This window comes from Prunus persica, chromosome G1, assembly GCF_000346465.2.
Source record: "Prunus persica cultivar Lovell chromosome G1, Prunus_persica_NCBIv2, whole genome shotgun sequence".
Classification (NCBI taxonomy): Eukaryota; Viridiplantae; Streptophyta; class Magnoliopsida; order Rosales; family Rosaceae; genus Prunus; species Prunus persica.
The window spans coordinates 5,537,302-5,563,527 of record NC_034009.1 but is presented as its reverse complement, the minus strand read 5'-3'; the positions used below and the strand labels follow the sequence as shown (position 1 = coordinate 5,563,527).

The 26,226-nt window shown below is 40.8% G+C and overlaps 3 protein-coding genes across 4 annotated transcripts; all 3 read right to left on the bottom strand.

The window, feature by feature from the left end:
• Positions 614 to 7,326, bottom strand: LOC18778948 (oxysterol-binding protein-related protein 4C). 2 transcript variants are annotated; one of them, XM_020554171.1, is made up of 7 exons: positions 7,046 to 7,326; positions 5,583 to 5,744; positions 3,662 to 3,868; positions 3,371 to 3,467; positions 1,961 to 2,252; positions 1,531 to 1,633; positions 614 to 1,138 (listed from the first exon to the last, which is right to left on the bottom strand). In XM_020554171.1, the coding sequence occupies exons 1-7, from the start codon at positions 7,046 to 7,048 to the stop codon at positions 884 to 886; spliced, it is 1,119 nt and encodes a 372-aa protein (XP_020409760.1). In that variant the 5' UTR covers positions 7,049 to 7,326; the 3' UTR covers positions 614 to 883. The 2 variants fall into 2 exon arrangements, with proteins under 2 accessions (XP_020409760.1, XP_020409759.1); XM_020554170.1 differs by having other exon boundaries at positions 3,662 to 3,907; positions 7,046 to 7,324.
• Positions 11,704 to 25,981, bottom strand: LOC18780394. Its single transcript, XM_020559208.1, has 7 exons — positions 25,930 to 25,981; positions 14,555 to 14,726; positions 13,886 to 14,005; positions 13,714 to 13,792; positions 13,197 to 13,283; positions 12,294 to 12,356; positions 11,704 to 12,034 (listed from the first exon to the last, which is right to left on the bottom strand). Exons 2-7 carry the CDS (start codon positions 14,608 to 14,610, stop codon positions 11,957 to 11,959), a joined length of 483 nt encoding a protein of 160 aa, XP_020414797.1. The 5' UTR covers positions 14,611 to 14,726; positions 25,930 to 25,981; the 3' UTR covers positions 11,704 to 11,956.
• LOC109948975 (uncharacterized protein K02A2.6-like) lies at positions 18,651 to 21,776 on the bottom strand. Its single transcript, XM_020563113.1, has 3 exons — positions 21,464 to 21,776; positions 19,482 to 20,353; positions 18,651 to 19,277 (listed from the first exon to the last, which is right to left on the bottom strand). The coding sequence occupies exons 1-3, from the start codon at positions 21,774 to 21,776 to the stop codon at positions 18,651 to 18,653; spliced, it is 1,812 nt and encodes a 603-aa protein (XP_020418702.1).

Below are 26,226 nucleotides of genomic sequence, written 5' to 3'. Positions count from 1 at the left end.
ACAGTATAAAAAAAACTACAAACTTTTGCAGTGCTAATTTTATTTAGTTGGATCCAAAAGGAAAATTCCAGAATTGAATCCACCTTATGCTGCTATGCATGTCTCATATTTGGTTCAGTCCTTATCATTGTTCTGAAATTACACTTCTTCAGATTATTAAAGTCAATACACATGGTCTATGGCCTTTGTCATTATTAGGGGTCATTTCCCTTTCAAGGAAACTATTCAACTGGGTACATGTTTATGTTTTTTGTTGCCATGTTTCTCAGTTGAAAACAGTACCAGCACATACAGTACATGGCACAGCAATGGATCCCATTAAGTCCACTGCCAATAAATTAAAACATTTTAAGATTGGCAAGTTGAAAGTGACAACTTCTTAAAAGGTCTGCATTTTCTTTAAAATGGCACCAAAGTTTGGAAACTCATTTAATTCTTTTCATGGAAGCATGAGAACAACTTACATGTAACGGTGGGATGCTACGGTAGTGGTATCCCAAGCCTATCACGCATTGTTGGAAAAATAAAATGGATGGCAATAAGTAATTGGCTTGGGATAGCGCCATAGTGGTATCCCCGGTATAGGTAAGTTTTTCTTTCTGGTGGAAGTAGGAGACAGAATAAATGGCTGTGTTTATTCTGGACTTTCAACTAGTATCATAACTGCAGCCACCACAAGTTTAAGACATTTTTTTCAACAAAAGCAGTTTGGTGGATTTCTTCATCTACTTGTATTTGGTAACTCTGAATTCTCAACCAAGACGCAAGAACATTTAACCATTACTGGTAGGTTGGTCTAGCTACTAACATAACAGTTACAGCAACATCATATAACCCAAAACATATATAAATTTGGAGAGACAGAGTTATAGATGCAAATTAATTATAAGGGTACAGATATAGGAGCTGAAGGGACCCACTTTTGAATAGGTGAGCAATCCCACCCACCTTCTTTGCTATGTGTCACAGTAAAATGGTTAGGAACCCAAGTTTCCCCTCTTGATTCTCTTTCTCTCAAGAGCTCCCTCTGTTTTTCCTCAACAGCTTTCTTTGCTTCTCTTGCGTTGCTCCAGTCTTTCCCAAGAATAGCTTGGCTCAGAATGCCCCAAATTAAAGCTGATTCACTTGGCCACACTCCCTAATTCAAATTAAATAAATTACATCATAGGTAATTGATAACATAAACATAGAAGATGAATCTCCTTTCACTTTTTTTTTTTTCTATATAAAAAGTACTTTCTCTAAATTAAGTTCAATGAATTCTTTACATAATTTTTGTATAATTGCATATAATCATTCATAAGTATGAGAAACTTCAAGATCCCAAGAAGCAAGGGAAAGCATGAAGAATGTTGGGATAGAAGAACAAAAATGGAAAAGAATTCTCCACATAAATTGCAAAGACTTTATATGCATGAAGAGAAATCAATGTGCAGTTTGAATTTGAAGAAGAAATTAGTGTCTGTAGGGCATACTGACTTAATGAAATGCAAGTTAAAGGATTTGGAGATCGAGGTAGAAATTAGTTACCTTCTGATCCGTTACCATAGGAGCTTTCAGTCCTGAAATGGCTTCTTTCGCATTGTATATAACTGTTTCTTTCCCGCTATTGACGTCCTTCATTTTTACAGTTCTGCAATGAAATATAGGATGCAGCATTATAACAAGACAGACATGGATGTGTGAAACGTCAACAGAATTTTTCAAGGCTAAACATGAATATGGTCAGGAGAAAAGTTGTTAGACAATATGAGAGAACCATTTTACTTGTTATTTGTTAAAGATTGTTAAGAAACCTTGTACCTGTAGCATCAAGGTCTAACTTGTAAGTAATCAATGGTTTCGTTTTTTCTTTTTGTTGCTTTTTCAAATGTATGAAATCAAACCACTGTTAATCTTTATGCACATAGCAGCAGTCTAAAGAAGAAGAAGATAATCCTTTCATGGACCCTTGAATTACCTATCCCACTGACCATCTATCTCATAAAGAAGCTCGAACGATGTTGAGTCAAAGATCTTTCCCTTAACTGTTCTGGGATTTCCCCTAAGCCCAAAAAAGGAGCTGCTTCCATAATATAACTCAGCTTCAAGGCCAGTCTCATGACACTGGATTCTGTTTTCACCAACCCAATCAACCCAAGGTAATGGCAAGAATTTGATCAAGAGTTTCGGAGAGTTCATTTCATATGTTTCTCGGTGATTCAGGAGCTTCAGTTGCCTTTTTCCATGCACCTCGGTTTCCACTGAAGTACCTGCAGCATGGTTCTTGATAAGAAATATGGCATTTAAACCCAGTAGAAGATTTAAAGGGAGGAACTTAAAGTGCGTGAAAGTTATGAAAAGAATGAAATCTTTGATATTGTTGGTGAGTTTGAAGTTCTTAACTAGTGAATATATACACAGCCTGCAAACATTAAAGTAAATGAATTTTGAGCTTCTAATGAGTATTAAAGTAAAGGATTAGAGTGACTTGAAAACACAGAAAACCTGATAATAGTAATATATAAAGGCTAATAACATGTCGAGGGCCAAAGATAAAAGGAACCTTTCGGATCGATAGTGCGGTTAATCTTACAGTTAGAAACTGAAATCACATCCTCTACTCTGGTTTTCACACTGAAATTTTGTTGTTTTGAGGTATTGTTCCTAAGAATAGTTTTCAGATCAAATCAATTAGCACTTTCATCTGAACTGTACAGTCAAGATAAGAGAAGCACATTTTCAAAAGAGTATCAGAAAGGAAAAGGAAGATATAGGAACATCAGAAGCAGCAGCAGCAGCAGCATTGAAACTGTCTCTAAACAGTCAGCATTAACTAAGAACTTGGTACAGAGTACAGGTTCCTTGTAAGAGGTCTACTACATTGAAGTCTTCGAATTATTTTTATCTGGCTCTGGCAGATAACTGCTATGTTAACCATCAGTCAGGATTGGTAGATAATGCAACACTAATGAAATAGCAAAGCAAATGCTTATGTAGATTGGATGGCGGATTAGAGTCAAAAGGTTAAAATTTCTTAGATATGACAAAATTTCAGGTGTTTGAAGGATCTCTGACTTTCATTTTCCGACAAAGATCGCAAAAACAAGACTGGAGACAGAGAGGAAAGACTTGATGCATATGATTGGTGACTGCTATTTTTTCTCAAATAAAAACAAACAAATAAACAATCTGGATGATTGTGAGTAAAAGCTATTTGTTTTCTTTTTTTCGCAGTTCAAAAAAATTAACCAAGGTTCAAGCTTTACAATCTTTTTTATAGTAACATTTTACATTTTGTTTGTTAAATATGTAACGGCTATAGTAACCAGCAAACCAGTATTTCTTCCATTAGATTAATCGTTATTATGAAAAGTAAGAAGTAGAGTACCATAGAATTGGGGAGTAGGATGTTGACACCATATCATTTCAAGGTTTTCTTTTTCATCAGTTCCATGAAGGGCAGTAACTGGTGGGTGATGTGAAACCTGCAAGTATGCAACCCAAAAAACAACCACATTAGGCAATGTATGCATAAAAGATCCACCAACTCGCCACTCGCCAGGTAGTAGTGAGATCATGTTCAAGTTTGGCCAGCATGGCAGCATAAATTGGAGGCTAAGATAATCATAAGACAACCATTTTCGAGCAAAGGTTTAGCAGAAAACACAAATACAAGTACCTGCTCAAGTAGAACATTGAGATTCCCCCTTGAAACATGATGAGTTTCTCCAAGAATGGGGTTGTAAGGAGCAATTCCGAAGATCATAGGACGCAAAATAGAAATGCTCCATGATACGACGGCTGTGAACCTCTCTTGGGGACTTTCCCCTTTGTTGCACCTCCCTAACAGATCATTACCAACGCAATACACCGATTCACCGAAACACTGGAGGTGTGACTTCGGTAAGTTAAAAAGAGGTGACAGCTGAACTTGCAAAACAAGTAACAAGATCAATTACCATTGACCACCAAATACAATCAAGACTACACTACTGTGTGATATTTCGTTTTTCAACAGAACTGTAAGAAGATTCACAAATGCAAATATGTTATTCTTTGTAAATTGTATGCAAGCACACGCAAGATTGAAGAGAATTGTATGCATATATAGTTTTTTTATGTCAAGGTTGTTTTGTTCCATACAGCAAAGAGAACATAAAATTGGTTTAGGACTTTCCAAAGTTGTGTTTCTTTACTTGGATCTCCTTAACACTGCGCCTAGGAATTTATTAAGGCCCTCGGTTGGAGAAATTATTGTATGTATCTGATACACCACGTGGCTTGTTTCGATTGCTTCAAAGCAATTCAAATTGAAAGATTATTCTAAATTAGTTGTTGTAAATATTACAGGAATTCCTATGTTAGTTGGCGATTGAAAACAATTGTCAACAATATTCCGTTTATAATTGCATATGTGCAGCATGCTGAATTCGAACGTGTACTGGGAAGCAGATCATTGTTTTTAAGGTAATTTTATTTTAGAGATGAATTTCTCATAAAAATTTATAGAAAATGTTGAAAACTCATCCTGGGAGTTTCATTGTAGAAAATAAAAATAAAAACATCTTTTTGAAAAATTATTCTGGTCCGTCCACACGGAAATTTTTTAATTGGGACTACCTTTTGTATTAATGTATTAATTTTCACAGGTAAAATGTCATAAAAAGCATTTGTATAAGTGATCCTGTTTCAGAAATCCTTTTGGGACTACTTCTGTAGAAAGCACTTCTACTCATAAACAATTTTTTTTAGAAATACATCTACTAGAAAAGCGTTAGAATTTTTATTAAAAATATAATTCCTAAAAAAGCACATGCTACGTGCTTCTCTAAAAAGCACTTTCGTAACGCAGAAGCACTAATAAGACTTTCCGCCGAACACTACCAAAAGCATTTCGGATGCACTCCCAAACACAAGTGAATCACAGTAGCACTCGTATAGTAGGACCGGACTGGACGATAAAAACAAAAGCTTTGTGTACGGCCGGCTGATGCATGATAGTTCATTTTGTCTTTTTATGTAATGACCACAGATATTCATAAAAAACCAGGTGTCAACATATAAAAGTATGGAAATAAAAGAAACTCCCAAAAATGTAAAAGTATGGAGTAATGCTTTTTACAGTTCTGATTTTTTGGATCATAAGAGTCTAATAGATTATGGTCATTTATTATTGGATATTAATTCAATAGTTCAAAAAAATTTCTTAAAATGAGTGCAAGAGTGAGTGAACCGTCGAATTTACATCCAACGGTAAGTGACCACAAATCTCTTAGATCCCTGTAGTTCAGGAGATCGAAACTGATGCTTTTGAACCACAATTTTTTCGAATACATTGATTTAAAAAAATTATAATATGATATTGAAATACGACTACGTTGTATAAAATTGAAAATATTATCCATACCGTCTTATATAACGTGACCATATTTCAATACCGTATAATAATTTTTCTAATTTTTCGACAAAGATGGGACCTACCACAGCAGTAGGTCCAGTGAGTCCTATCCTTGCCTAAGATGAGGTTTGTAAAATGTAATTTGAGGATGCGACAGAAATGATAAAAGCTAAGGTTATGAAAGAAGAAGCACTAGACTTGCCTGGAAACGAGAGAGATCTGATCCTGGCCGTACATTTTTAAACAGACTTAGGACGCGCTTAATTAGATTAGGAGCTCTATAATCAACCTCCGAATCCCCATCTAATGACAATGGCTTCGTCAAAAAAATAACTCCGGTCTTCTCCTCCTCATCCGTCGTGACCTGCACCGCACCGAATCATTCCCCAATATTTGGTATTATTCTCACAAATCCAACTTCAAAACTTCAAAAGGAACACTATAAAATTTATAACAAATAAACAAAATTTAAATAAACAAAATTAAAAGGGACCATTTTTGGCCTCAGATTTGAGATTCCTTGCCAAATGACAAATTTCCATTTCAAAAAAGACAGAATCTCAAATCTTGGGCAAGGATAATTCAAGTTAAAAAATACAAAAGGATAATTCAATCTTATCGGAAATTATTTTTTTCTTCCTGTTTTGTATCATGTTTGACTGCAAAATTAATAATAAATAAATAAAGTTGCACTATGTCCCTACGTTTGCAACAACTAGCACAAAGTTGCTTGGGAAGTAAGTCTTTTTTTTTTTTTCTATTAAAATATAGGGAATACCATTTTCTAATTTAACCGGAACTTTAATAGGAAGAAGCGTAGCTTACTTGAAAAGAAAAAAAAAAAAAAAAAAAAAAAGGAGCAAAAATCACATCAAATTAAAAAATAAGAATTGAATTGAAACTTAGCATTCGCCCAATTTAGAAACAGGGGATGTTATAGATGCTATCTTCTTCTTTCTTTTTTTCTTTTTTTGTCTATTGTAATTATTCTAATATAACAAAAGGATCAAACTCGAATGCAAGGAACGAGCACGCTATAGTGCCGAGTGGCCTAACCCACATTTGCATAGAAGCTAACTTAGCGTTGAAGAAATGATCATTAAAAGAAAGAGAAAGAAAATAAAAAGATGCCATGCCTGCCACCATTCCAAAGCAATTTCCATTTCCCTTTGCACCCAAAACAAAACAATATATATAATTAATAATTAACAAATGGGAGTAGAGGCTGGCTGAGGCTCCAATGAAACAGCCCAACAGATATAATAATTAAATATTTAATAGCAGCTTCTGCTGCAAGCCTGCAATCAAAACAAAAACTGATTTTTGTCTTCTGAATACCGCTTTTCCTGAGTGGGAAAACAGCTGAAGTTTTAGAAAACTGTTTTGAATACCATGGTTGATGAAGATGATGAAATAGGTACTGTGACTTAGAATAAGTAAGAGGAAACCAAACCCATTAGTGGGTTTGATTTTTTGATCTGCAAGAACTTCTCCCAATTGGGCACCCAGAAATATGAAATCAATCAAGAAATACATGCATATAAATACCAACTAGGAAATCATTCCAAAATAGATAAATACCAATAAATACCATTTGAGCCACTGGCTCACTGTGTTAAAGAGAGGAACAGAGAAAAACAGAGAGAGAGAGAGAGAGATACATACCATTTTAGATTTTGCAGAGGCAGAGATGGTGTGGAGAGAGAGAGAGAGGTGCTGGTTTTGTTTTGTAAAAGAGGATGGAATGAAGAGAAATAGAGGAAGTGGCGGAAACTGAGAGATGGACTGTCACGGGGAAAAATAAAGGCGTTTTTATAGGTGTTTTGAACAACGAGAAGGGGAGTTGGTGGTGATTTGTTTAAATAAATAATTTTTGTTATGTTAATTCAGGAAACTATGAGTAGACAAAAACAAACCTCAAATTGTTTTTCCTAATATTAGGATTTTTTTTTTAATATATAAAAAGAGAGATTAATTTGTTATTATTTTCCCAATTAAAAGAAGAAGAAGAAGGAAATAAAATAAAAAGAAGCCAATCACAATAAATAATTACGGTTAATAATTGTTCGTTGGTCATTGGATTGCTATCCAAACGGAAAGCGTAGCGTGTTCTGCTTTGTTTGTTCTGCTGCCGACGCATTTGTTTCACTTTCATCGGCACACTGTTCATGAAAGGAAATGAAAACTCTTGTTGCGACTAACGTTCCAAATTAAGACATGGCTTCTTGTTTTTGCGCCTCTCATAATATTCAAATAACACAACAATATACCAAGAAAAAGAAAGGAACACCAAAGGGCTTGCTAGGCATTTACAAATTTTTTTTTATATCCATTTCACTTTCTCTTTTTTTTAAAAAAAACTTAATTATACCTTAGTTGGTGGTGAACGTTAATACTAAATTAAATGGCGTTAGATGAATTTAATGTTTAAGATGTATGTAGTAGCTCACACTTATCTAACTATAATTAATGTTATGATAATGCTTGCAACAAATCAATGTGACAGGCTCAATGACGTATATGCTCCCACGTTATTGCACATGCGTTACCATATACTTCTAGTTGTATAAAGTAAGGTTTTATCAATGGTGCCCAGCTCAGCTAGGGCATATTATGAAATGTGTCATTTTAACTTTCAAGTACACATTATTTAGTATTAGTACCATTCCCATTCAAGGACGGAAAATGACACCAATCTACCACCACCGGAGCTCTATTGGTGGTTTTTCAAAATAAAGATGCAGACTACCGGTCGATCAATTGAACAACTGGTCGGATATAGACAGGGGTTTCATATTTGATCATTCAAATAAAGCAACTGGCCGGTCGTGACAAACGACCAAATCGGTTTGTCGCTAAAAATAATTTTCACGTACCTTTTGAGTTTTAGCAGGGGGTGTCTTGATCCCAAACCACTTGAATTCATGTACGAACCTGGGTAATATTTCAGATACATTAATTTAAACTAAAGGACACATACTTACACAAAATATGTGTCATGAAGTGGTACCTCTTGATAAAGATATGTAATCCAAGAGATGCATGAATTCAAAAAAAAACACACACACACTCCTCTATAAATAGAAGAGGATTCTTGAGCATCTTTGTCAATTGCAAGTGTATTTGGGGTTTGTCCTCGGGTATGAAACTCATTGAAAAGAAACACAGGCTATAGGTCGGGCTTCATTGCATTTCCCTTTGCATACGAGTTGTGGGATTAATTAAAGTTTGAAAGATAGCGTGAAATTACATGCCTTGAAGCAAACTTTCATCCTCTTATTATCAATATTAATTCCTCATAACACTTCCATTAAGCCATAACCCACAGATATTCTTAATATGGTAATCTTCATAGCGGAGTGTTTTACAGCTTATTTGACAAGTTGGGTATGCGAGATATCAACTTGAGAAGAAGCGTATGCGTGAATTGTGTTGGTAATTAGGAGATTACATTCTTATTTTGTATGATTGACTTGTTCTGCTTATTACGGATTAATTATCATTTTTATTATATACACACTGTAATCTAATTATGTTTACCTCCTCAAGGAGATGAATAAACATACTTAAATATCCAAATACCATTATTTGACCGGATTGCGCACAATGTTTTCAATAAAAGTATTAAAATGTTTGTGGTGATAATTAAATAACTAAATTATTTCCAGTTTGATTGATCTCAAATCACATGATGTGTGGTAGACCCCAATGAAAAGAAGTAGTTATTGTTGATTGTAAGGAACAACTGTTGCTAATTGCTTGGTATATGGAACATCAGCGTGTTAGGCTTTATCTTCAGGTATTTGTTCGACTGAAACCTATATTGGCTTGACGAAGAACAGAAAAGAAAAAAATGTTATAGAAAAACATAAATGGAGAAATGGGAATTACATCCTTTAACTCGAGAAGTAGTTCTAATTGGGTCCTCTCATCCAACTTTGTCAATTTGTCCATCAAAATAAGGGGTAAAAGCATCCTTTCCAGTTCCAAGAGTCTCCTTCGCTTAATAATCCCTCAATAAGAGAAATCCCCAAAATGAAGCAACCGTAAGGGTGCTGAGTATCCCAAATCGCACCCTAAGGTAAAATGTCGGAGAGTTCGACAGACAAAAATTGCAACCGTTGTTACTACGAGTGTGGGTCGGAAATCAAACGTCGGACTTCATGGACGAATCTGAATATGTCAAAATAGGCAGGAAATGGGCATAATGTTATATATCCTCTTCAAAAGCTTTTGATGACATGGGCGTAATGTAGAAATGGATAGAAAATGGACAGGAATTGGTAGTGTGGGCAGGATATAGGAAGAAATTGCTAGTGTAGAAACCTAGGCATAAGGAATTGCTAATATGGACCACACTGATGAAAACAAAACCAACTTATCCATTTTCAAACATGCAGAATCACTTACTGTATTTAAGAGCACCACAACCCCAATGGAAGTCAGACTCTTCCATCACAATAAGCCAAAAGGATGAAAAACTCAAATATCCCCAAAATGAAACCTTAGCCCTTAATTGTACGCCCAATCAACCCAAATTTCGAAGCTTACACACAAAATTTCTCACTCACTCAACACTGGATTAGTCACTCACTCACTCAACACTCGTATCAACGTGCTCTAAGCAACGGTGCAATTCATTTCCCCAAAATCCTACCGGATTAAAAAGTAACCAAAATAACCCTATCCCAAATTATAAAATTGTAATTTCATAATTAAATAATTTAAATGAGTTTAATAAATGATTAAAATTTGGATCGGGTGTCACAGTCGGAGACATAGAGAGTGAAAAACGAAAAACATGGCAATTTGTTGTAAATATGGATGGCCCGCAACACCAAATGTGGAGGCTATTGAATGCAAACTCTCTTCATCTGTTTGCATCTTTCACTCTCATATTTCGTTGTGCTCTCACATTCTGTCTATTTCACAACATTCTTGTTTTTGTTAGAATTTTGAGGCCTTTTTAGGTAAAACTTTATAGTTCAGTTATAAGGCATGATCAAGTCTATCTTGAAGCTCATTAAGTGAATTTGTATAGGCTTGGACATTATTTGGATCAAATAGTGTTATTTGAGGTATCTTGAAACTGGAAGGAATTGTATATCCCGAGGTGGTGCACGATACGACTGCTTAAAAAGTTATTGTGGAATGATGGTCTTATTGTAAAGAGTTATTCGTATCCGATGGTCGTACATAGAATAAGTCCCTACCACAACACCCTTTTTATATATTGCATATGAACAAGGAGCTTGTAGCTTAAATCGTTAAGTTAAGAACATTTACTCCTCCATCCGAAGTCCTAAGTCCGATTACCCTTTCTCCAATATCGTTTGTATCAAAAACAAAACAAAAAACTTTTGATTGTTGAAAGAGGAGACGGGAAGGAGTTGTCTTCCCCAACTACATTGTGTAGAAATTGTCGTTTTAGGTATGCAATGCGTCTTATGAGGCCACCAAATCCAGCAAAATGTCAGTCTCCTAATATTGAATCGATCATATGAAATCTGGATAACGTCAAATTGTTTTATTCTATTTGTTGTCTTGTTGCAAAATCAACATCTCAACTAAACCACTTTCAATGCTCTTTCAGACCTTTTGTTTTATTCTAAACTTCTGCAATTATTTGTCGTTGCCAATAGAAACGTCTAGAGCTTCAAACAACATGAAGCATCAACGCATCCACATCCCTAGAAAGAAATTCTTTTTAAGCCAAGCTTACCAAATCATTCTCTAAATAAAAGAATTGGGAAATTTAGCGTAAGGTCAAAACATCTACAATCTTCTTGCATAAAACAATAGATCCAATTCTTCTTTAAGGTTCGGTCAAAAGAAAAACGTGTTTTCCTGGATTCTACTAGAGGGAGATTTTCATTTATTATTATTATTATTATTATTATTTTTTTGTGTAGATTAGTTGATGAAAAAAATTGCTGACCGCAAATGTGACTTCTCAATTTGTTTCCTTATGTTTAACCTGAATGAATGTTCCTTGAGCCCAAAGGCAAACAACTACATGGGCAGGCCCAGAACGAGGGAAGCTCAAGAGACCTAATACTGAGGTCAATGGGATGCACCAATCAAGCACCTTCAAAACACTTCTCTAATGTACGGGGATGGGATAGAACTCGAGTGCAAAGGGTACGGGCTCACTGCCTTGACCAATTCAAACGACAATGTAATGATTCAAGGTTTAATGTAATGAGATGAGCATAAGTAGGTGTCTCTCCAAAGGTCGAATTAAGGCTAGAGATTTCTTGTTAGAAATAACCAGACTATCCATTTAATTTTATGAGCATGCTATTAACACTGAAACTATTTTTTAACTACCTAACGGAATGGAATTATAAAGAAAAAAAATGTGCAACAAACCCAAAGAGACAAATACATGTGGTACGAGAAGATCTAACAGACATTACATATTTGTTGAATAATAGAACAAACTAGCCTTTGTTCAAAGATGTCAAACCATTACAAATAGGCCCAGGTCTCTTACATTATATAGAATTATAATCTGACCTTCCAACAAACCAAATTTAATTCAATCGCAAACTGGAACAAATTCCTCACAAGATTTCACTGTGGATTTGAAACCTGTATTCCATGGCGCTTGAAAAATTCTCTAAATCCATAGGCACTAGTGTCGTAATTGAACTGGACACGTGCAGATACAACAAAACAGACAATACATTAGTTTGGAGAAATTATAATTCTCAGACACTGAATCTATAGTTTCCATAAAGGAGGGGGAACAAAAAAGATGCTGAATCTCTGGATGAATACATAAGAATGAAAATGGCTATTCATGGACCTCGCTAAATTAGAGTGATCAAATCAGGTCAAAATATGATAGAGAAGGTCCACCTCTTAGGATAATAAACATCATAATTTGCAAGCAAGCTTGGAAACTTACAGGTAGAACTTTCACAGCATACTTTGTAATATTTGGATCAGCAACCCTTCCCTGGTTAAGTGTCTGCACCACAAAGATTTTCAATAAGCCAAAAGATGAGCAGTGGCATAGTGCCTAAGGGGCGTAATTTCAAGGAGTTATCAACTAGGACAAAAGAAAACCATCAGCCTGTCTACAAAGCATGTCATGGAAAGAGAATCACTAATTTCACTAATCTTCCTGCTGGGCACAAATTCAGCCTAAAAATGGTAACATGATGAAGCAGATTGACCATAACAAACTACAATGAAAAACCAAATGTCATCACGCAACTCTGATCATTTTACATTCCACCAAGAATTGTTTAAAATCTAAGGCAACTTGCTTCTAGTTCAATGTTCAAAAAAACCAAGAAGTGTTTCAAATTTCTAAGACAACTTGCTTCTAGTTCAATGTTCGAAAAAACCAAGAATTGTTTCAAATGCTGAAGGCAAATTGCTTCTAGTTCAATGTAAAACAAAATAAATACATAAAAAAGAGAGAGAGAAAATATTGTTTCATTTCCCATTATCTTCCTTTTTTTTCTTTTTCTTTCTCAGAAACTATATAAACCATGATATATGAGCTGCCCAGCAGCCACTGTCCACCCGGATTTTAAAGCTTTAACTGGAGTAAGAGAGGTAAAGGATCCAAGCCTCACTACAACTGATTCTATCTTTAGGCCTGACAGTCAAAGTCATTATCAACAATAGTTGAAAAGAAAATGCAGAAAATATTTTCCTAAGTGCAAGCAAAATTAAGAAGTAGTAGGTTCTTTCAAGTGCGGGTGTTCGCATAAAAAATAATGCAAACTACTTCAACTATGATAAGCTCCACAGGTTACAGTTAAAACATGACTGGAATAAGAAAAAGATCCTGTCTTACTTGTTGGGGACTATGAAATATTTCTATAAATGGATATTCCTTCCTCTGCCGCGTAATACAGAATCCAGGATATTTTGGGCATTCAACCTGAAATATGCCAGAGCAAGAAAAAAAATTTATATCATAGAATATTAGGGGGCTCTAAGGGAAGATGAACATAAAATTATGTGAAAGTTGGCTCAAAAATCAGGAAATCAGGCATTCATCAAAGACATTGCTCTTTTAAGGGTGGCTGAGCTGCACCAACAGGGGCTAGCCACTTTAAACACAAGACCTCCCTGTTTAGGAAGAATGCCAATAATGCAAATGGGCTATAGTGCCAAGGGTAAAGACATGGCTTTTAATTCACATATATGTTGCTTAATATATGCTTGCAGAAGGATCATACTAGTGTGCATCAACATATTTTAACATTCATAATTTTAAGCAAAATGATATATTATTAGAAATTGACAGTAGTATTTATTTTCTAAAACTTAACTAATGCTTGTTAAGACATCATTTAAACATAACTTACACGCATAAATTTTACATGCGGATGAAACTCGGCTGCAGCTTCCTCCAATACGCTATCAAGATGCCTTGTGAGATTACACCTGCATTATCCAAAGCGAGCATTTAGACTTTCAATTGAAGAGTAAAGGAATAGAATAAAAAATAAAAAATGGTGGAGACCAACTCTAGATGACCTGAGGGTGAATGCAACAACCACGGGATAGCCTTCGTGAAGGAGCTGCACAAACTCACGTTCTGATGTAAAATGGATGATCCTTGATGGCCCAAGATCCTTTGGATAACCAGTATAATACCTTATATCACAGACAATAAACATAAGGAGACTGGAGTGGTACAAACGTAACAAAGTCAAGTTGATTAGACAAGAGGCTTCCTAGGGAAAACCCGTAATCAAGAACTGCCTAAATCCTACTGCATCAATCAAAATTTCATATGGATATGGTAATTTAACTTAGTTCAGGAAATTTTATAGAGATACTACCATCTACAGCAAAGGTTTCAATATATTACCACATACTTGAATTTATATTTTATAAAGAAGAAAAGAAATGTCCCAGGAACAACAGAGAGAATTTGGATACAATTCATCAACACCAAATGGTAGTAATTGAATATAGGAAAGACAGTAAGAAATGCAGGCATTATCTCAATCGAGATTGAAGATTCTATAAAAAGAAAACAACTTTTCTTAGTTGCCCTTGGCTCCCTGCCCGGCCTGGGCCTCAGCTTCGGCCTCTTTGAGGCATTTTGTCGAACACCTTGCACGCATGACTTAGACAGACAACAAAATGCAGACAGAAGTGAGAAATGAGAGGCGAAGTAGAGAATACTAAAGCTCGTACTTGGAAGTTGCACGGAGATGGTTGATCATTTTATCAAAAAGTGATGGCTCCCCCATTTTGTTGATCAACGCACCAAATACCCAGCTGCTGTCGTTACGCAGTGCCAAATCACACCCCCAGCGGTAATAAACAGCAGAATTCTAGAGAAATATATATAAACTACTTGATATATGTTTGTGCAAATAATCTCACGGGAGAATATTCGCTTCTAGATCCTTCAACCTTCGATCTTCCTTCTCTCTCTTCCTCGATTCCTGTAAAAAAGACTGGAGTAAATAGACCACACCCGGGGGGTGTTGGCCAAAGGCCCTCCGATGCCTAAGTTAGTGGGTGTTGGCCAAAGGCCCTCCGATGCCTAAGTTAGTTCGAGTGTTTGTAGGAAAACAATAGCTAAGCAAAGGGTACGGAGTTTTATGTGTGGTGGCCGGAGCCGTGAGGAGGAAATATGGAGAGTGGAGAGGGAGAGAGAGAGCTTCGGGTATTTTTCTCGTGTATAAGGAGTAGGTTTAGATGTAGGTTTAGATGTAGGTTTAGATGTACCTTGAATGATGAATGAGGTCGTCTATTTATAGGAGCCTCGGGGCTAGGGTTTCGTAGGAATGGGCCTGATAATATCTGAATTAAATAGACATTATCTCTTAAGAAGATAATATCTGATTTAAATGATATTATCTTCTCTTTATTGTGATAATATCTTAATTAATGATATTATCTCTTTAAATAAAGATAATATCATATTAATTAAGATATTTATCCCAATTAATTAATTAGCCAGATAAACTGATTTAATTAATTAATTAAAGAGATAATCTTCTTTTCCACGTGGCGTGCCCTGATTGGAGACGAAAATATATGCTCCCACAAATGCCCCCAGCTTCTGCATGGCGCTTGTGTGGCATGTAGGAGATGAAATTATTTTTTTCGGGCTCTCTAACTGTGTCTGGGCTTTATTATGTGAGTTGGACTCCTTCGCAGATTGGATTTCCAATTGGTGTAGGCTTCTGACTGTTGTTGGAGTTGGATTCCCAGTAGGAATGAGTTTGTGATTCCTTCTTGACCCGGGTTGTCCAACCTGTATAAATACAGGGCTTCTCTTCACTCTTTCTCATATCGCAAACTTAACTTCTCTACCTTCTGGCTTGAGAAAGATTTTGGAGAATTTGTACTGCTTGTTGAGGAGAGGAGTTGCCGTGCATCCCAAGTAAGTCGAGCCTATAAAAATATATATGTATGTATATATATATTTTTATTTTTATTTTGCAGCACGGAGATGGTCCAGCATGAGTTGCAATTCGTGAGCGATAGCTGCCAAATAGCTGGGGAATTGATGCTGGGATCAGATGGAGCATGATGTGCATGCTGGTCTTGGTGCTACATGGCCTGGGCTGGAGCATATGCGTGCTGGGCCTGAAGCAAGGGCGTGGAGGAGGATGGTGGTCTGCCCCCTGCCGAGGATGTCGAGAGATGGAAGCAGAATGGTCCGGACCCTGATGATCTATCTGCTGAACAGGATGAGTGCTTTGCTGAACCCCCACCAGAAAGGAAGGCCGATGTCAAGTCTTCGAGAACTCCAGCTACTTCTTTGCGGGCGAGGAATGTGTCTCCGTTGAGGAAGAAGCCAAGGTTCCCTTCTGCTGAGAAAACCCAAGTAGGAGCTATTCCCGCGTCATCTGCCAGAGTCAAACATCTTGTTGGTGCCGATAGCAAGAAGATTGGTGGTATGCGCAACATTAGGGATGTTCCCCTTAAGCCTCTTGCTGATGAGTTTGGAGATCATGATCTGCTCCGCGACGTAGTTCGTGCACGGTCCAGGTCACCTGTTGAGAAGCCAAGAGATGCTGATTTTTCTCTCCGAAGTTCGGGTCGTCGGCACCAGTCGAAGAGTGGAGGTCGATGTGCAAGGTCTGCTCATCCATCCAACCATCATGATCCAACTGTTGAATCACAAGCAGTCAAGGGTGGAGTCGATTCATCTTCGTCAGTTCCTTTGGAAGTAAGGTTGGCAGAGGCTAAGAAAGCAAGAGAGTCATCTGCTCGGGGAAAAAGTTCTTCTGCGACATCAGCGGCTGATCCAAAGGTGGACAAGCCTAGCCCTACAGGGGATGCAAGCGTGTCTGATCTGCTCAAGACGCACTTTCTATCAAGTCCATCCGCTTGTGCTGAGCTGGTTGATGAAGTCCGTCAGGCTGGTGATCTCGGTACTTTTTCAAGTCTTTCCTTGGAAAAACAAAGAGAAGCAACATTTCATCTGCTTCAAAAAGGAGTGGTTTTTGCTGCGGAGACCATCCGGAACTCGTCGTCTGCTGTTGCCCCCTCTTCTGCTCAGCTTAGTGAGTTGGAGAAGAAGAATGCTGAGCTGGCTAGCAAGCTTTCTGCCGAGCAGACTCGTTATGAGAAGAAGACGTCTGATTTGCGGGCGATGATATCTGAGCTGAAGAGTTCCCTTACTGAGAAAGATTCCGAGCTGAGCTCTTCTGCTGTTGACTTGGCGAGTCGAAAAGATGCTTATTTCCGCCTTGAGCGCAAGAATGTCGACATCTCTCATAGTTATGACAAGCTTTTGGCTAGATTTCACGCCTATCATAAGTCTGCTGAAGAATCCAAGTCCGATGCTGTCATGGATGCGTACAAGTTGGGCTACTTGGACTGCACAATTGGATATGATCCCTTCTATGCCATTGGAGATGAAGACATCGAAACGCTCTATCCTGACTTGCCCCCTGTGAAAGGTGAGGAGGCTAATGCTGCGAACACCGAAGGGGCTGAAGAGCAGGTGGCTGAAGACGCGGTAGCTGAAGAAGATGGAGCAGAGGATGATACAGCTGATGAGGCGGCGGCAGACGTCATAGATCATGCATGTGGAGCTGCTGAGAGCGTGGCTGATCAGGTGGACGCTGAAGAGGCTGCAGATCAGGGGTCTCCTGCTGGCATTTCGGAGTAGACGAAGACTCCTTTATTTCTTTTCAGCTTTTGTAGTCTGCTTTTTGTTTAGAATAATTGGTCTTGTTTTGACCATCTTCTTTTTGTTTGAACTTGGCCGGTTGGTCGCTTTACTATGGAAATTTCAGTCTTTATTTTTTCAACTTCAATTTGCACATTGTCTTGTAAACTGCTTGAGTAACCGGTTAGTGTCCTGCTGTGTATTTTCCTTGGAATTTCGGCAAAAGCCAGGGTCCCCCTTGAGGGACTCCGGGCGTGTTCTGCATTTTTCCAGAAAACGCTTTAAGACGCTTCTGGTCGTTGCCCTGCGTCTCCCTTAGGACGCTGCTTATGGACAACTGTCTGACTATCCTGCCCCCCTTAGGAAACGGATAGGAACCTGGATACCTCCCTTAGGAAATTCCTGGCGCACCCTGCAACCCCCTTAGGATGCTGCTTTGTGGGCTGCGTCTCCCGAAGGACGCTTTTGGTCGTCGCCCTGCGTCTCCCGAAGGACGCTTTTTATGGACAACTTTTTGACTATCCTGCCTCCCTTAAGAAACGGATAGGAACCTGGATATTTCCCGCAGAGAGCATGGTGACCCCCTTTTAAGAAATTCCCGGCGCACCCTGCGTCTCCCTTAGGACGCTTTTTTAGCGGGCCACGTCTCCAAACGGACGCGTTTTGTCGTCACCCTGCGTCTCCCTTAGGACGCTCCTTATGGGCAACTGTGTGACTATCCTGCCTCCCTTAGAAAACGGATAGGAACCTGGATACCTCCCTTAGGAAATTCCTGGCGCACCCTGCGTCTCCCTTAGGACGCTTTTTTAGCGGGCTACGTCTCCAAACGGACGCGTTTTGTCGTCACCCTGCGTCTCCCTTAGGACGCTCCTTATGGGCAACTGTGTGACTATCCTGCCTCCCTTAGGAAACGGATAGGAACCTGGATATGTCCCTTAGGAAATTCCTGGCGCACCCTGCGTCTCCCTTAGGACGCTTTTTTAGCAGGCTACGTCTCCAAACGGACGCGTTTTGTCGTCACCCTGCGTCTCCCTTAGGACGCTCCTTATGGGCAACTGTCTTTTGTTGTGGCACATTCTGGAATTTGCAGTAGTTGCTTCTCTTTTTCAGAAATGTGCAGTACTCAGTCGTCTGCTGGGGACTGAGCAGGAAGCGTCATGGATAATATCTTTGGAGATGGTAGGCGTTCCATTGTCGCGGAATCTCCTTCCCTTCCATGGTGTCAAGCGTATAGCTTCCTCTGCCCCCGGACCGGCTGATTATGTAAGGGCCTTCCCAATTGGGTTTCATCTTTTTAGATCCTTGTCTTTGTGCAGTGATGAAGGCCTTTCTTAGGACAAGGTCGCCTGGTTGAAATTGTCTGATCTTGGCTCTTTTGTCGTAGTAAGACTTCAACCGCTGTTGATAGGAGGCGACTCGGACAATGGCCTTCTCGCGCTCGCCTTCAAGTAAGTCAAGGTTGAGTCTCATCTGCTCGGAGTTCTGCTCAATACTGCCCACTTCGATGCCTATAGAAGGGACAGTGATGTGAGGAGGAATGATCGCTTCAGTTCCATAGGCGAGGGAAAACGGGGTTTCGCCAGTTGATCTTCGCTTGGTGGTGCGATAAGCCCATAGTACGCCAGGGAGCTCATCTACCCATTTTCCTTCGGCGCCTTCTAATCTCTTCTTTAGACAGTCCAATATTATTTTATTGGATGCCTCGGCCTGGCCGTTGCCTTGAGGATATCTTGGGGTAGATAAATGCTGCTTGATGCCGTACTTTTTGTAGAAGGCAGTGATCTGCTTGCCGATGAATTGCGAGCCATTGTCGGTGACTAGTGATTGTGGGCAGCCAAACCGGCAGATAATATTTCTCCAGATAAATCGTTCCACATCATCTTCTTTAGTAGAGGATAGAGTTTCGGCCTCGATCCATTTAGTAAAGTAATCAGTGGCGACGATCATCATTTCTTTCTTGGCAGGTGCTGTTGGCATGGGGCCTACCAAGTCGATGGCCCATTGCATGAATGGCCACGGACTGTTCTGCGGATGGTAGATTTCGGCAGGCAGACTAGGAACTGGTTTGTACCGTTGGCAGCGATCACATCTTTTGACATATTCAGTAGAGTCATGGCGCATAGTAGGCCAGAAATAGCCTACGTTTAGAGCCTTCTGGGCGAGTGACCTGCCCCCAGAGTGGTTGCCACACTCGCCGTCATGAATTTTGCAAAGGACCTCAAGTGTTTGAGGGTACTTTATGCAAGTGAGATGAGGGCCGGAGTATGATCTGCGAATGAGCTTGTCGCCCTGCATGTAATATCTCGCGGCTTTCTGTTGGACCTTCCTAGCTTCGGACTTATCCGTTGGCAGATTTCCATTCACTAGGTAGTCGATGATGGGGTCTTGCCAGCTGGGGTCTTCATCGATCTGCATTGAGTCGATTGGCTCTATTTCTTCGATGCTTGGTCGGTCAAGGTGTTCAACTAGGATGGAGCGTCTGAATTGGGTGTCCAGTGATGATCCTAGGCTTGCCAACGCATCTGCATGAGTGTTCTCTGTCCGTGGAACTTGTTGGATGGTGAAAGTAGGAAATTCTTTCAGAAGTCCTTGGACTTTGTCGAGGTACTGGATCATTCTTGGATGCTTTGCCATATACTCGCCTGAGGCTTGATTCGTGATCAGTTGGGAGTCTGAGTAGATGGCTAATCTCTTGATCGTCAGTTCTTTTGCTAGGCACAATCCTGCGAGCAATGCCTCATATTCTGCCTCGTTGTTTGAAGCAGAAAAGCCTAGTGTGATGGCTTGTTCCAACAAGGTTCCATCTGGGGTGGTTATGACGACGCCTGCCCCTGATCCTTTATGATTTGATGCTCCGTCTACATGCAATTGCCACATGTCGTTAGGTAGGTTTGAATCGGCAGAGGAGGTGTCGTCTGCTTTTTCCTTGCTTTTCGTGACCATCTTCTCTTCTTCGGCTGTCGGAGTAAACTCTACAACAAAATCTGCTAAAGCTTGGGCTTTTATAGCAGTCTTCGGCCGGTAGAGGAGGTCGTATTGACTGAGTTCGATAGCCCATTTCATGAGTCGCTGAGAAGCGTCGGGGCTGTGGAGGATCGATCTCAAAGGAAATTCTGTTATGACAATTATCCGGTGTGCTTGGTAGTAGGGCCTTAGTTTTCTCGCGGAAACTACAAGCGAAAAAATGAGCTTCTCCATTTTCGGATAGCGAGTCTCTGCATCAAGGAGAGCTTTTGAAGTGTAGAATACCGGATGTTGTGCCCCCAGCTCTTCTCGGATGAGAGCTGAGCTGACAGCTGAGTCGGACACCGCCAGGTAGATGTACAAGTCTTCGCCTGGTATCGGTTTTGAGAGTAAGGGAGGTGAAGTGAGGTAGGTTTTCAAGTTTTGAAAAGCTACTTCACACTCGTCATCCCACTTGTCCCTATGTCCTTTCTTCAAGGCTTTAAAAAATGGCCTGCACTTGTCGGTAGATTTTGAGAGGAATCGGTTGAGGGCTGCCGCCCTACCCGTTAGACTTTGTATCTCCTTTGTTGTGGCAGGTGACTTCATGTCGAGTATAGCCTTGATTTGATTTGGATGTGCTTCAATTCCTCTTTGGGTGACTAAGTATCCCAGGAATCGGCCGGTCGAGACTCCAAACGTGCATTTGCTCGGGTTCAACTTCATGTTGTATTTTCGGAGTAGGCTGAATGCCTCGGCAAGGTTCTTGATGTGGTCTGCTCGCTCGGGAGCCTTGACTAGCATGTCGTCTACGTAGACCTCCATAGTCTTGCCGATTTGCTCCTTGAAAATTTTGTTCACCAGCCTTTGGTAGGTTGCTCCGGCGTTCTTCAGCCCAAAGGGCATGACTTTGTAGCAGTATGTACCTCTTTCGATGATGAAAGAGGTTTTAGCCTTGTCATCTTCATGCATCATGATTTGGTTGTAGCCGGAGTAGGCGTCCATGAAGCTTAGCAGTTGGTTGCCGGAAGTTGAATCGACGAGCTGATCAATTCTAGGCAGTGGAAAGTTGTCTTTAGGGCATGCCTTGTTGAGGTCGGTGTAGTCGACGCACACTCTCCACAGACCTTTATCTTTTTTTGCCACTAGAACAATGTTCGCCAGCCATTCTGCGTAGGAGACTTCTTCGATGAAACCAGCAGCTAGAAGCTTATCGATCTCGGTTTCAATGATGGCAACCCGCTCGGGGGCGAAGTTACGTCTCTTCTGCGCTACAGGTTTGATGGCTGGGTTGACGTGTAAGCGATGGCAGATGATCTGGGGATCGATGCCAGGCATGTCGGATGGCGACCATGCAAATACGTCTTTGTTGTTCCGGAGGAAGGCTGCAAGCTCTATCTTTTCCTCATGGCTTAGGCGCGAGCCGATCCGCGCTTTTCTCTCTGGCTTGTCAGGATCAAGGGGTACTAGCTCAACGTCCTCTTCGGGCTTCCATCCTTCTTCAGGAGAGACCTCCGGACGGATTCCCTCGACTTGGTCCTGATTCTTTGATTGCTATTGGGGAGTAGCTATTCCCTTTCCTTTCTGGTCTGCTCGGCCGTCAGGAATGAGATCTGCTTTCTCCTCTGCTTGTTCTACTCCCTTTAGATCTGCCTGATTCCCAGGGAGGAACTGTGTTTGCTTGCTTTTCTTCAGCCCTTGAGCTGAGCATTTTCTTGCCATTGCCTGATCACTGTTGATCTGGCCGATACCGCCCCCAGGGATTGGGTAGCGAATCTTCTGATGTGTGGCAGAGGTGATGGCGTTGATCTTGCCGATCCATGGTCTGCCTAGAATGCCATTGTAGGGTGAGATTTCATCAATGACCATGAACGTTTGCGAGCTGATTACAGGTGGAGAGTAGACGTCGAGATCTATCGTGCCAACGGTAACCGTCGTTGCGCCATTGAAACCAGTCAGCGACTTGGCTGATTTATTGATCTTTGCCTCTAAGCCCATCTGTTGGATGACTGCCAATTGTAGGATGTTGGCTGCACTGCCCTCATCTATATGGACTCGGTCGACCATGGCCTGAGCGATTTGAATGCTGATGACAAGGGCGTCGTTGTGCGGTAGATCAAGGCCGATTAAGTCTTTCTTTTGAAAGCCGATCACGGGATCGTCTTCTGCTAGTGAGAAACTAGTTGAGACTTGGGAGATCATAGTAGCCTGTTTGATCTTCCTCTTCTTTTCTTTGTTGGTCAGTCCGGACTTCTCAGAGTCGGCTAGGATTGTGTTAATCCTTATGACCTTCTGGGGTGGCTCCTTCGCGGTATCGCGGTCTTCTATCTGCTGGATGGCCTGCTTCGCGATGAACTCCGTGCAATGTCCTTCTCTTACGAGTTCTTTGAGATGCGCTTTCCAAGCAAAGCAATTATTCGTATTGTGCCCATGTGTCGCATGGAAGGCACAATATTTTCTGGTATCCCTCTTGTCCGGATCTCCTTTCAAGGGTGGCGGTCTTTTTACCCAAGGTTTGTTCTTCACTTGGGCTAGAATTTGATGTATGGGGATAGAGAACTTGGTGTAGTTCTCTTTCGTCGTGGCCTCTCTTTGTGGGCGTGACCTGCCTTTGTCTTTGTCCCTGCTGCCAAGCCTGTCGCCTCTTTGTTCTGCCCGTTTGGCCGGTCGATCTTCCTGCTCAGTGGACTTCTTCGCGGCGATTCGATCGTCATCCCAGAGTGCGTAGCGTTCTGCGGTCGCGAAGACCTTTTCCAGAGTCTGGCTGGGAGTGATAGTCAGCTCGCGGTATAAGTCATGTTCTGCTGGAAGACCTTTCTTGAATGCAGAGGATGCGATTTGGTCATCGCACCCTACGATGTTGGCCTTTTCTACTTTGAACCTCTTGATGTAATCTCGAAGGGATTCCTCGGGCTTCTTGCGCAGGTTAAACAGATAGTCAGGGTTCTTCTTGATCGTCCGATAAGAAGTGTATTCTTTAGTGAAGACGTAAGTAAGCTCCTTGAAGCTGTTGATCGACCCGGATGGCAGGGTATGGAACCAATCTTGAGCTGCTCCTCGCAAAGTCATTGCAAACACCTTGCACATTAGCGCGTCTTCGATTTTGTAGAGGATCATAAGGCTCTTGAAATGCTTCAGATGACTTTCAGGGTCGGAATCGCCTTTGAAGCATGTGAAAGAGGGCGTTGAGAATCTTTTTGGGGGGGGAGCCTGCTCGATTTTGGCGGTGAAAGGTGAGGAGTTTGCTTGGTCTACCTCAATGCGTAGTGCGTCTTCGAAATTTCCGCCAATCTTTAAGTCTCGAAGTCGGTTATTCACAAGCTTTTCAACGTCTTCTGCACGCATGGCTAGTCGGTCATGTTGATGACCTTCGCGATTTAGACGATGCTGATTGACTTCGTCATTGGCTTGCGAGGGTCGACCTTCTCGGTTGCGCTGTCTAGGCGGCGTGTTGGTGGACTGCGCTTGCGAAGGATTTCCAATAGCTTGGTGACGAGAGTTGGTTCTTCGAGAGCGAGTAGCGGAGCGCCTTTCTTCTCGATCCTCGTCTCGATGGCCGTCAAGTTGACCTCCCTGGGGGCCTATCCTTTCGTGAATATTTCTCTGTGAGTGAGCAGCAGAGCGCCTTTCTTCTCGATCCTCGTCTCGATGGCCGTCAAGTTGACCTCCCTGGGAGCCTAGCCTTTCATGAACGTCTTCATGCTGGCCCAGGCGAGCGTGGATGTCAGGTCTTGGGCCCAGCCTATCGCGCACGTTGGTCCTTAAATTCAATCTGGATGGGAAACTTCGTCTGCTCTGAGTGTGACTTGCGGATGCTTGCGACATGTCCGCGAGCTGATCTCGTTGTTGCGCATTTCCTTGTCTGCTTACTTCTGCTCGACCTGCTTGGTTCCCACCGAACTGCCTATCGGCGCGTTCGTTTATCCTTCTCTCTTCGCCCTGTTGTCCAAGGCCAAGGTTTTGAGCCAAATTTATTTGATTGAGGAATTGCCTCATCAAATTGTTTTGGTCGTCCATTCTCTGAGTTAGCTGGTCAACTCTCAGATTAAGGTCTGCTTGACTTCGTGGATCGGGAGGAGAGAAATGTGTAGAGCCTAATTGCACACGGGCTAGGTTTTCGTTGGATGTATGCGTGGGAGCATGCGTCGAGCGTGGAGGCAATGGAGGGAATGGTTGAAGTTGCTCCAAGATTGGGCCAAAGTCGACGGTGGTAGTGAGCCCAACTGGATGTGAGGTTCCACCATGCTCAACGGTGGTGCTATGAAGGTGGCTAGGTCCGGCCATGGGGCCTTGAGACGGTACGACGGCGGCGGAGGCCGATACGGTGGTTCCAGTCACACGGGGTGGCTGTTGAGGGTTCATGGCGGCGAGAGGTGGTGGGGCCGCCATGTCGATCGCGGGATCGTGGGAGGAGTAGCTTTGGGCCGTCACGGATTGAGCCATAGCGGCGGTTTTGCTCCTCGTGCGCTTGCTTCCAACCATGGTTGTTTGGAAGGCTTCGGTGGATTGGAAAATAGGAGGAACGGATTCCTTAAGCACGCGTTGAGTATAACTCGCACTCTCAACGAAAGCACCAAATGTTTGTGCAAATAATCTCACGGGAGAATATTCGCTTCTAGATCCTTCAACCTTCGATCTTCCTTCTCTCTCTTCCTCGATTCCTGTAAAAAAGACTGGAGTAAATAGACCACACCCGGGGGGTGTTGGCCAAAGGCCCTCCGATGCCTAAGTTAGTTCGAGTGTTTGTAGGAAAACAATAGCTAAGCAAAGGGTACGGAGTTTTATGTAGGGTGTAAACCGGGTGGCCGGAGCCGTGTGTGGTGGCCGGAGCCGTGAGGAGGAAATATGGAGAGTGGAGAGGGAGAGAGAGAGCTTCGGGTATTTTTCTCGTGTATAAGGAGTAGGTTTAGATGTAGGTTTAGATGTAGGTTTAGATGTACCTTGAATGATGAATGAGGTCGTCTATTTATAGGAGCCTCGGGGCTAGGGTTTCGTAGGAATGGGCCTGATAATATCTGAATTAAATAGACATTATCTCTTAAGAAGATAATATCTGATTTAAATGATATTATCTTCTCTTTATTGTGATAATATCTTAATTAATGATATTATCTCTTTAAATAAAGATAATATCATATTAATTAAGATATTTATCCCAATTAATTAATTAGCCAGATAAACTGATTTAATTAATTAATTAAAGAGATAATCTTCTTTTCCACGTGGCGTGCCCTGATTGGAGACGAAAATATATGCTCCCACAATATATTTTAGGGAGACTTTGGAAAAACCCAAAGAAAAGAGAAATTTTTTAAAAGAAGTCAAAATGGACAAAATTGCCCTTATTTATTTTTGGATTTCTTAATGAATCATTTACATTTGCATGTCTTTGATTTGAAAGTCGAGAAGTTTTTCTGTCTTTTTTGAAAAAGGTTTGGCTTTTTCCAAAAGTGAAAGTTTTTTTATGGCTAAAACCTAAATTTACTTATATTTTAATTTGGATATTTGATCGTTACATGAACTTATAACCGAGTTTATTAGAATTTCTCAAATAACATAAAATAAGAGCTGACAAAATACATGAACTTGTAGCCTAGTTGGCTAGTGGGCCCACTTAGCTTTGGAAAGCCTATTAGAGCATCTTCAACCGATGTGTCAAAAGTGCCACATAGACATTTAACGGTTAGAAATAACATCTCACATCACTCCAACCGACGTGTCAAAGCTGATATGAAATGAAGGCTGAAGGTTGATATATTATTTTTGACATCCCAAAAGAAAGATGTCA

Coding starts and splice junctions, on each gene's coding strand:
- LOC109948975 (XM_020563113.1), bottom strand. CDS start 21,776: ATGCCTGGCATCGATCCCCAGATCATCTGCCATCGCTTACACGTCAAC. Junction 20,354..21,463: donor GCTCGTCGATTCAACTTCCG/GCAACCAACTGC, acceptor AATTGCATGTAG/ACGGAGCATCAAATCATAAA. Junction 19,278..19,481: donor TGCAATGGGCCATCGACTTG/GTAGGCCCCATG, acceptor ATCGGCAAGCAG/ATCACTGCCTTCTACAAAAA.
- LOC18778948 (XM_020554170.1), bottom strand. Junction 2,253..3,370: donor TCCTACTCCCCAATTCTATG/GTACTCTACTTC, acceptor ACCATGCTGCAG/GTACTTCAGTGGAAACCGAG. Junction 1,634..1,960: donor ATAGATGGTCAGTGGGATAG/GTAATTCAAGGG, acceptor ATTTCATTGCAG/AACTGTAAAAATGAAGGACG.
- LOC18780394 (XM_020559208.1), bottom strand. CDS start 14,610: ATGGGGGAGCCATCACTTTTTGATAAAATGATCAACCATCTCCGTGCA. Junction 14,006..14,554: donor CATCTCCGTGCAACTTCCAA/GTACGAGCTTTA, acceptor CTGTGATATAAG/GTATTATACTGGTTATCCAA. Junction 12,035..12,293: donor ATGCTGTGAAAGTTCTACCT/GTAAGTTTCCAA, acceptor GCACGTGTCCAG/TTCAATTACGACACTAGTGC.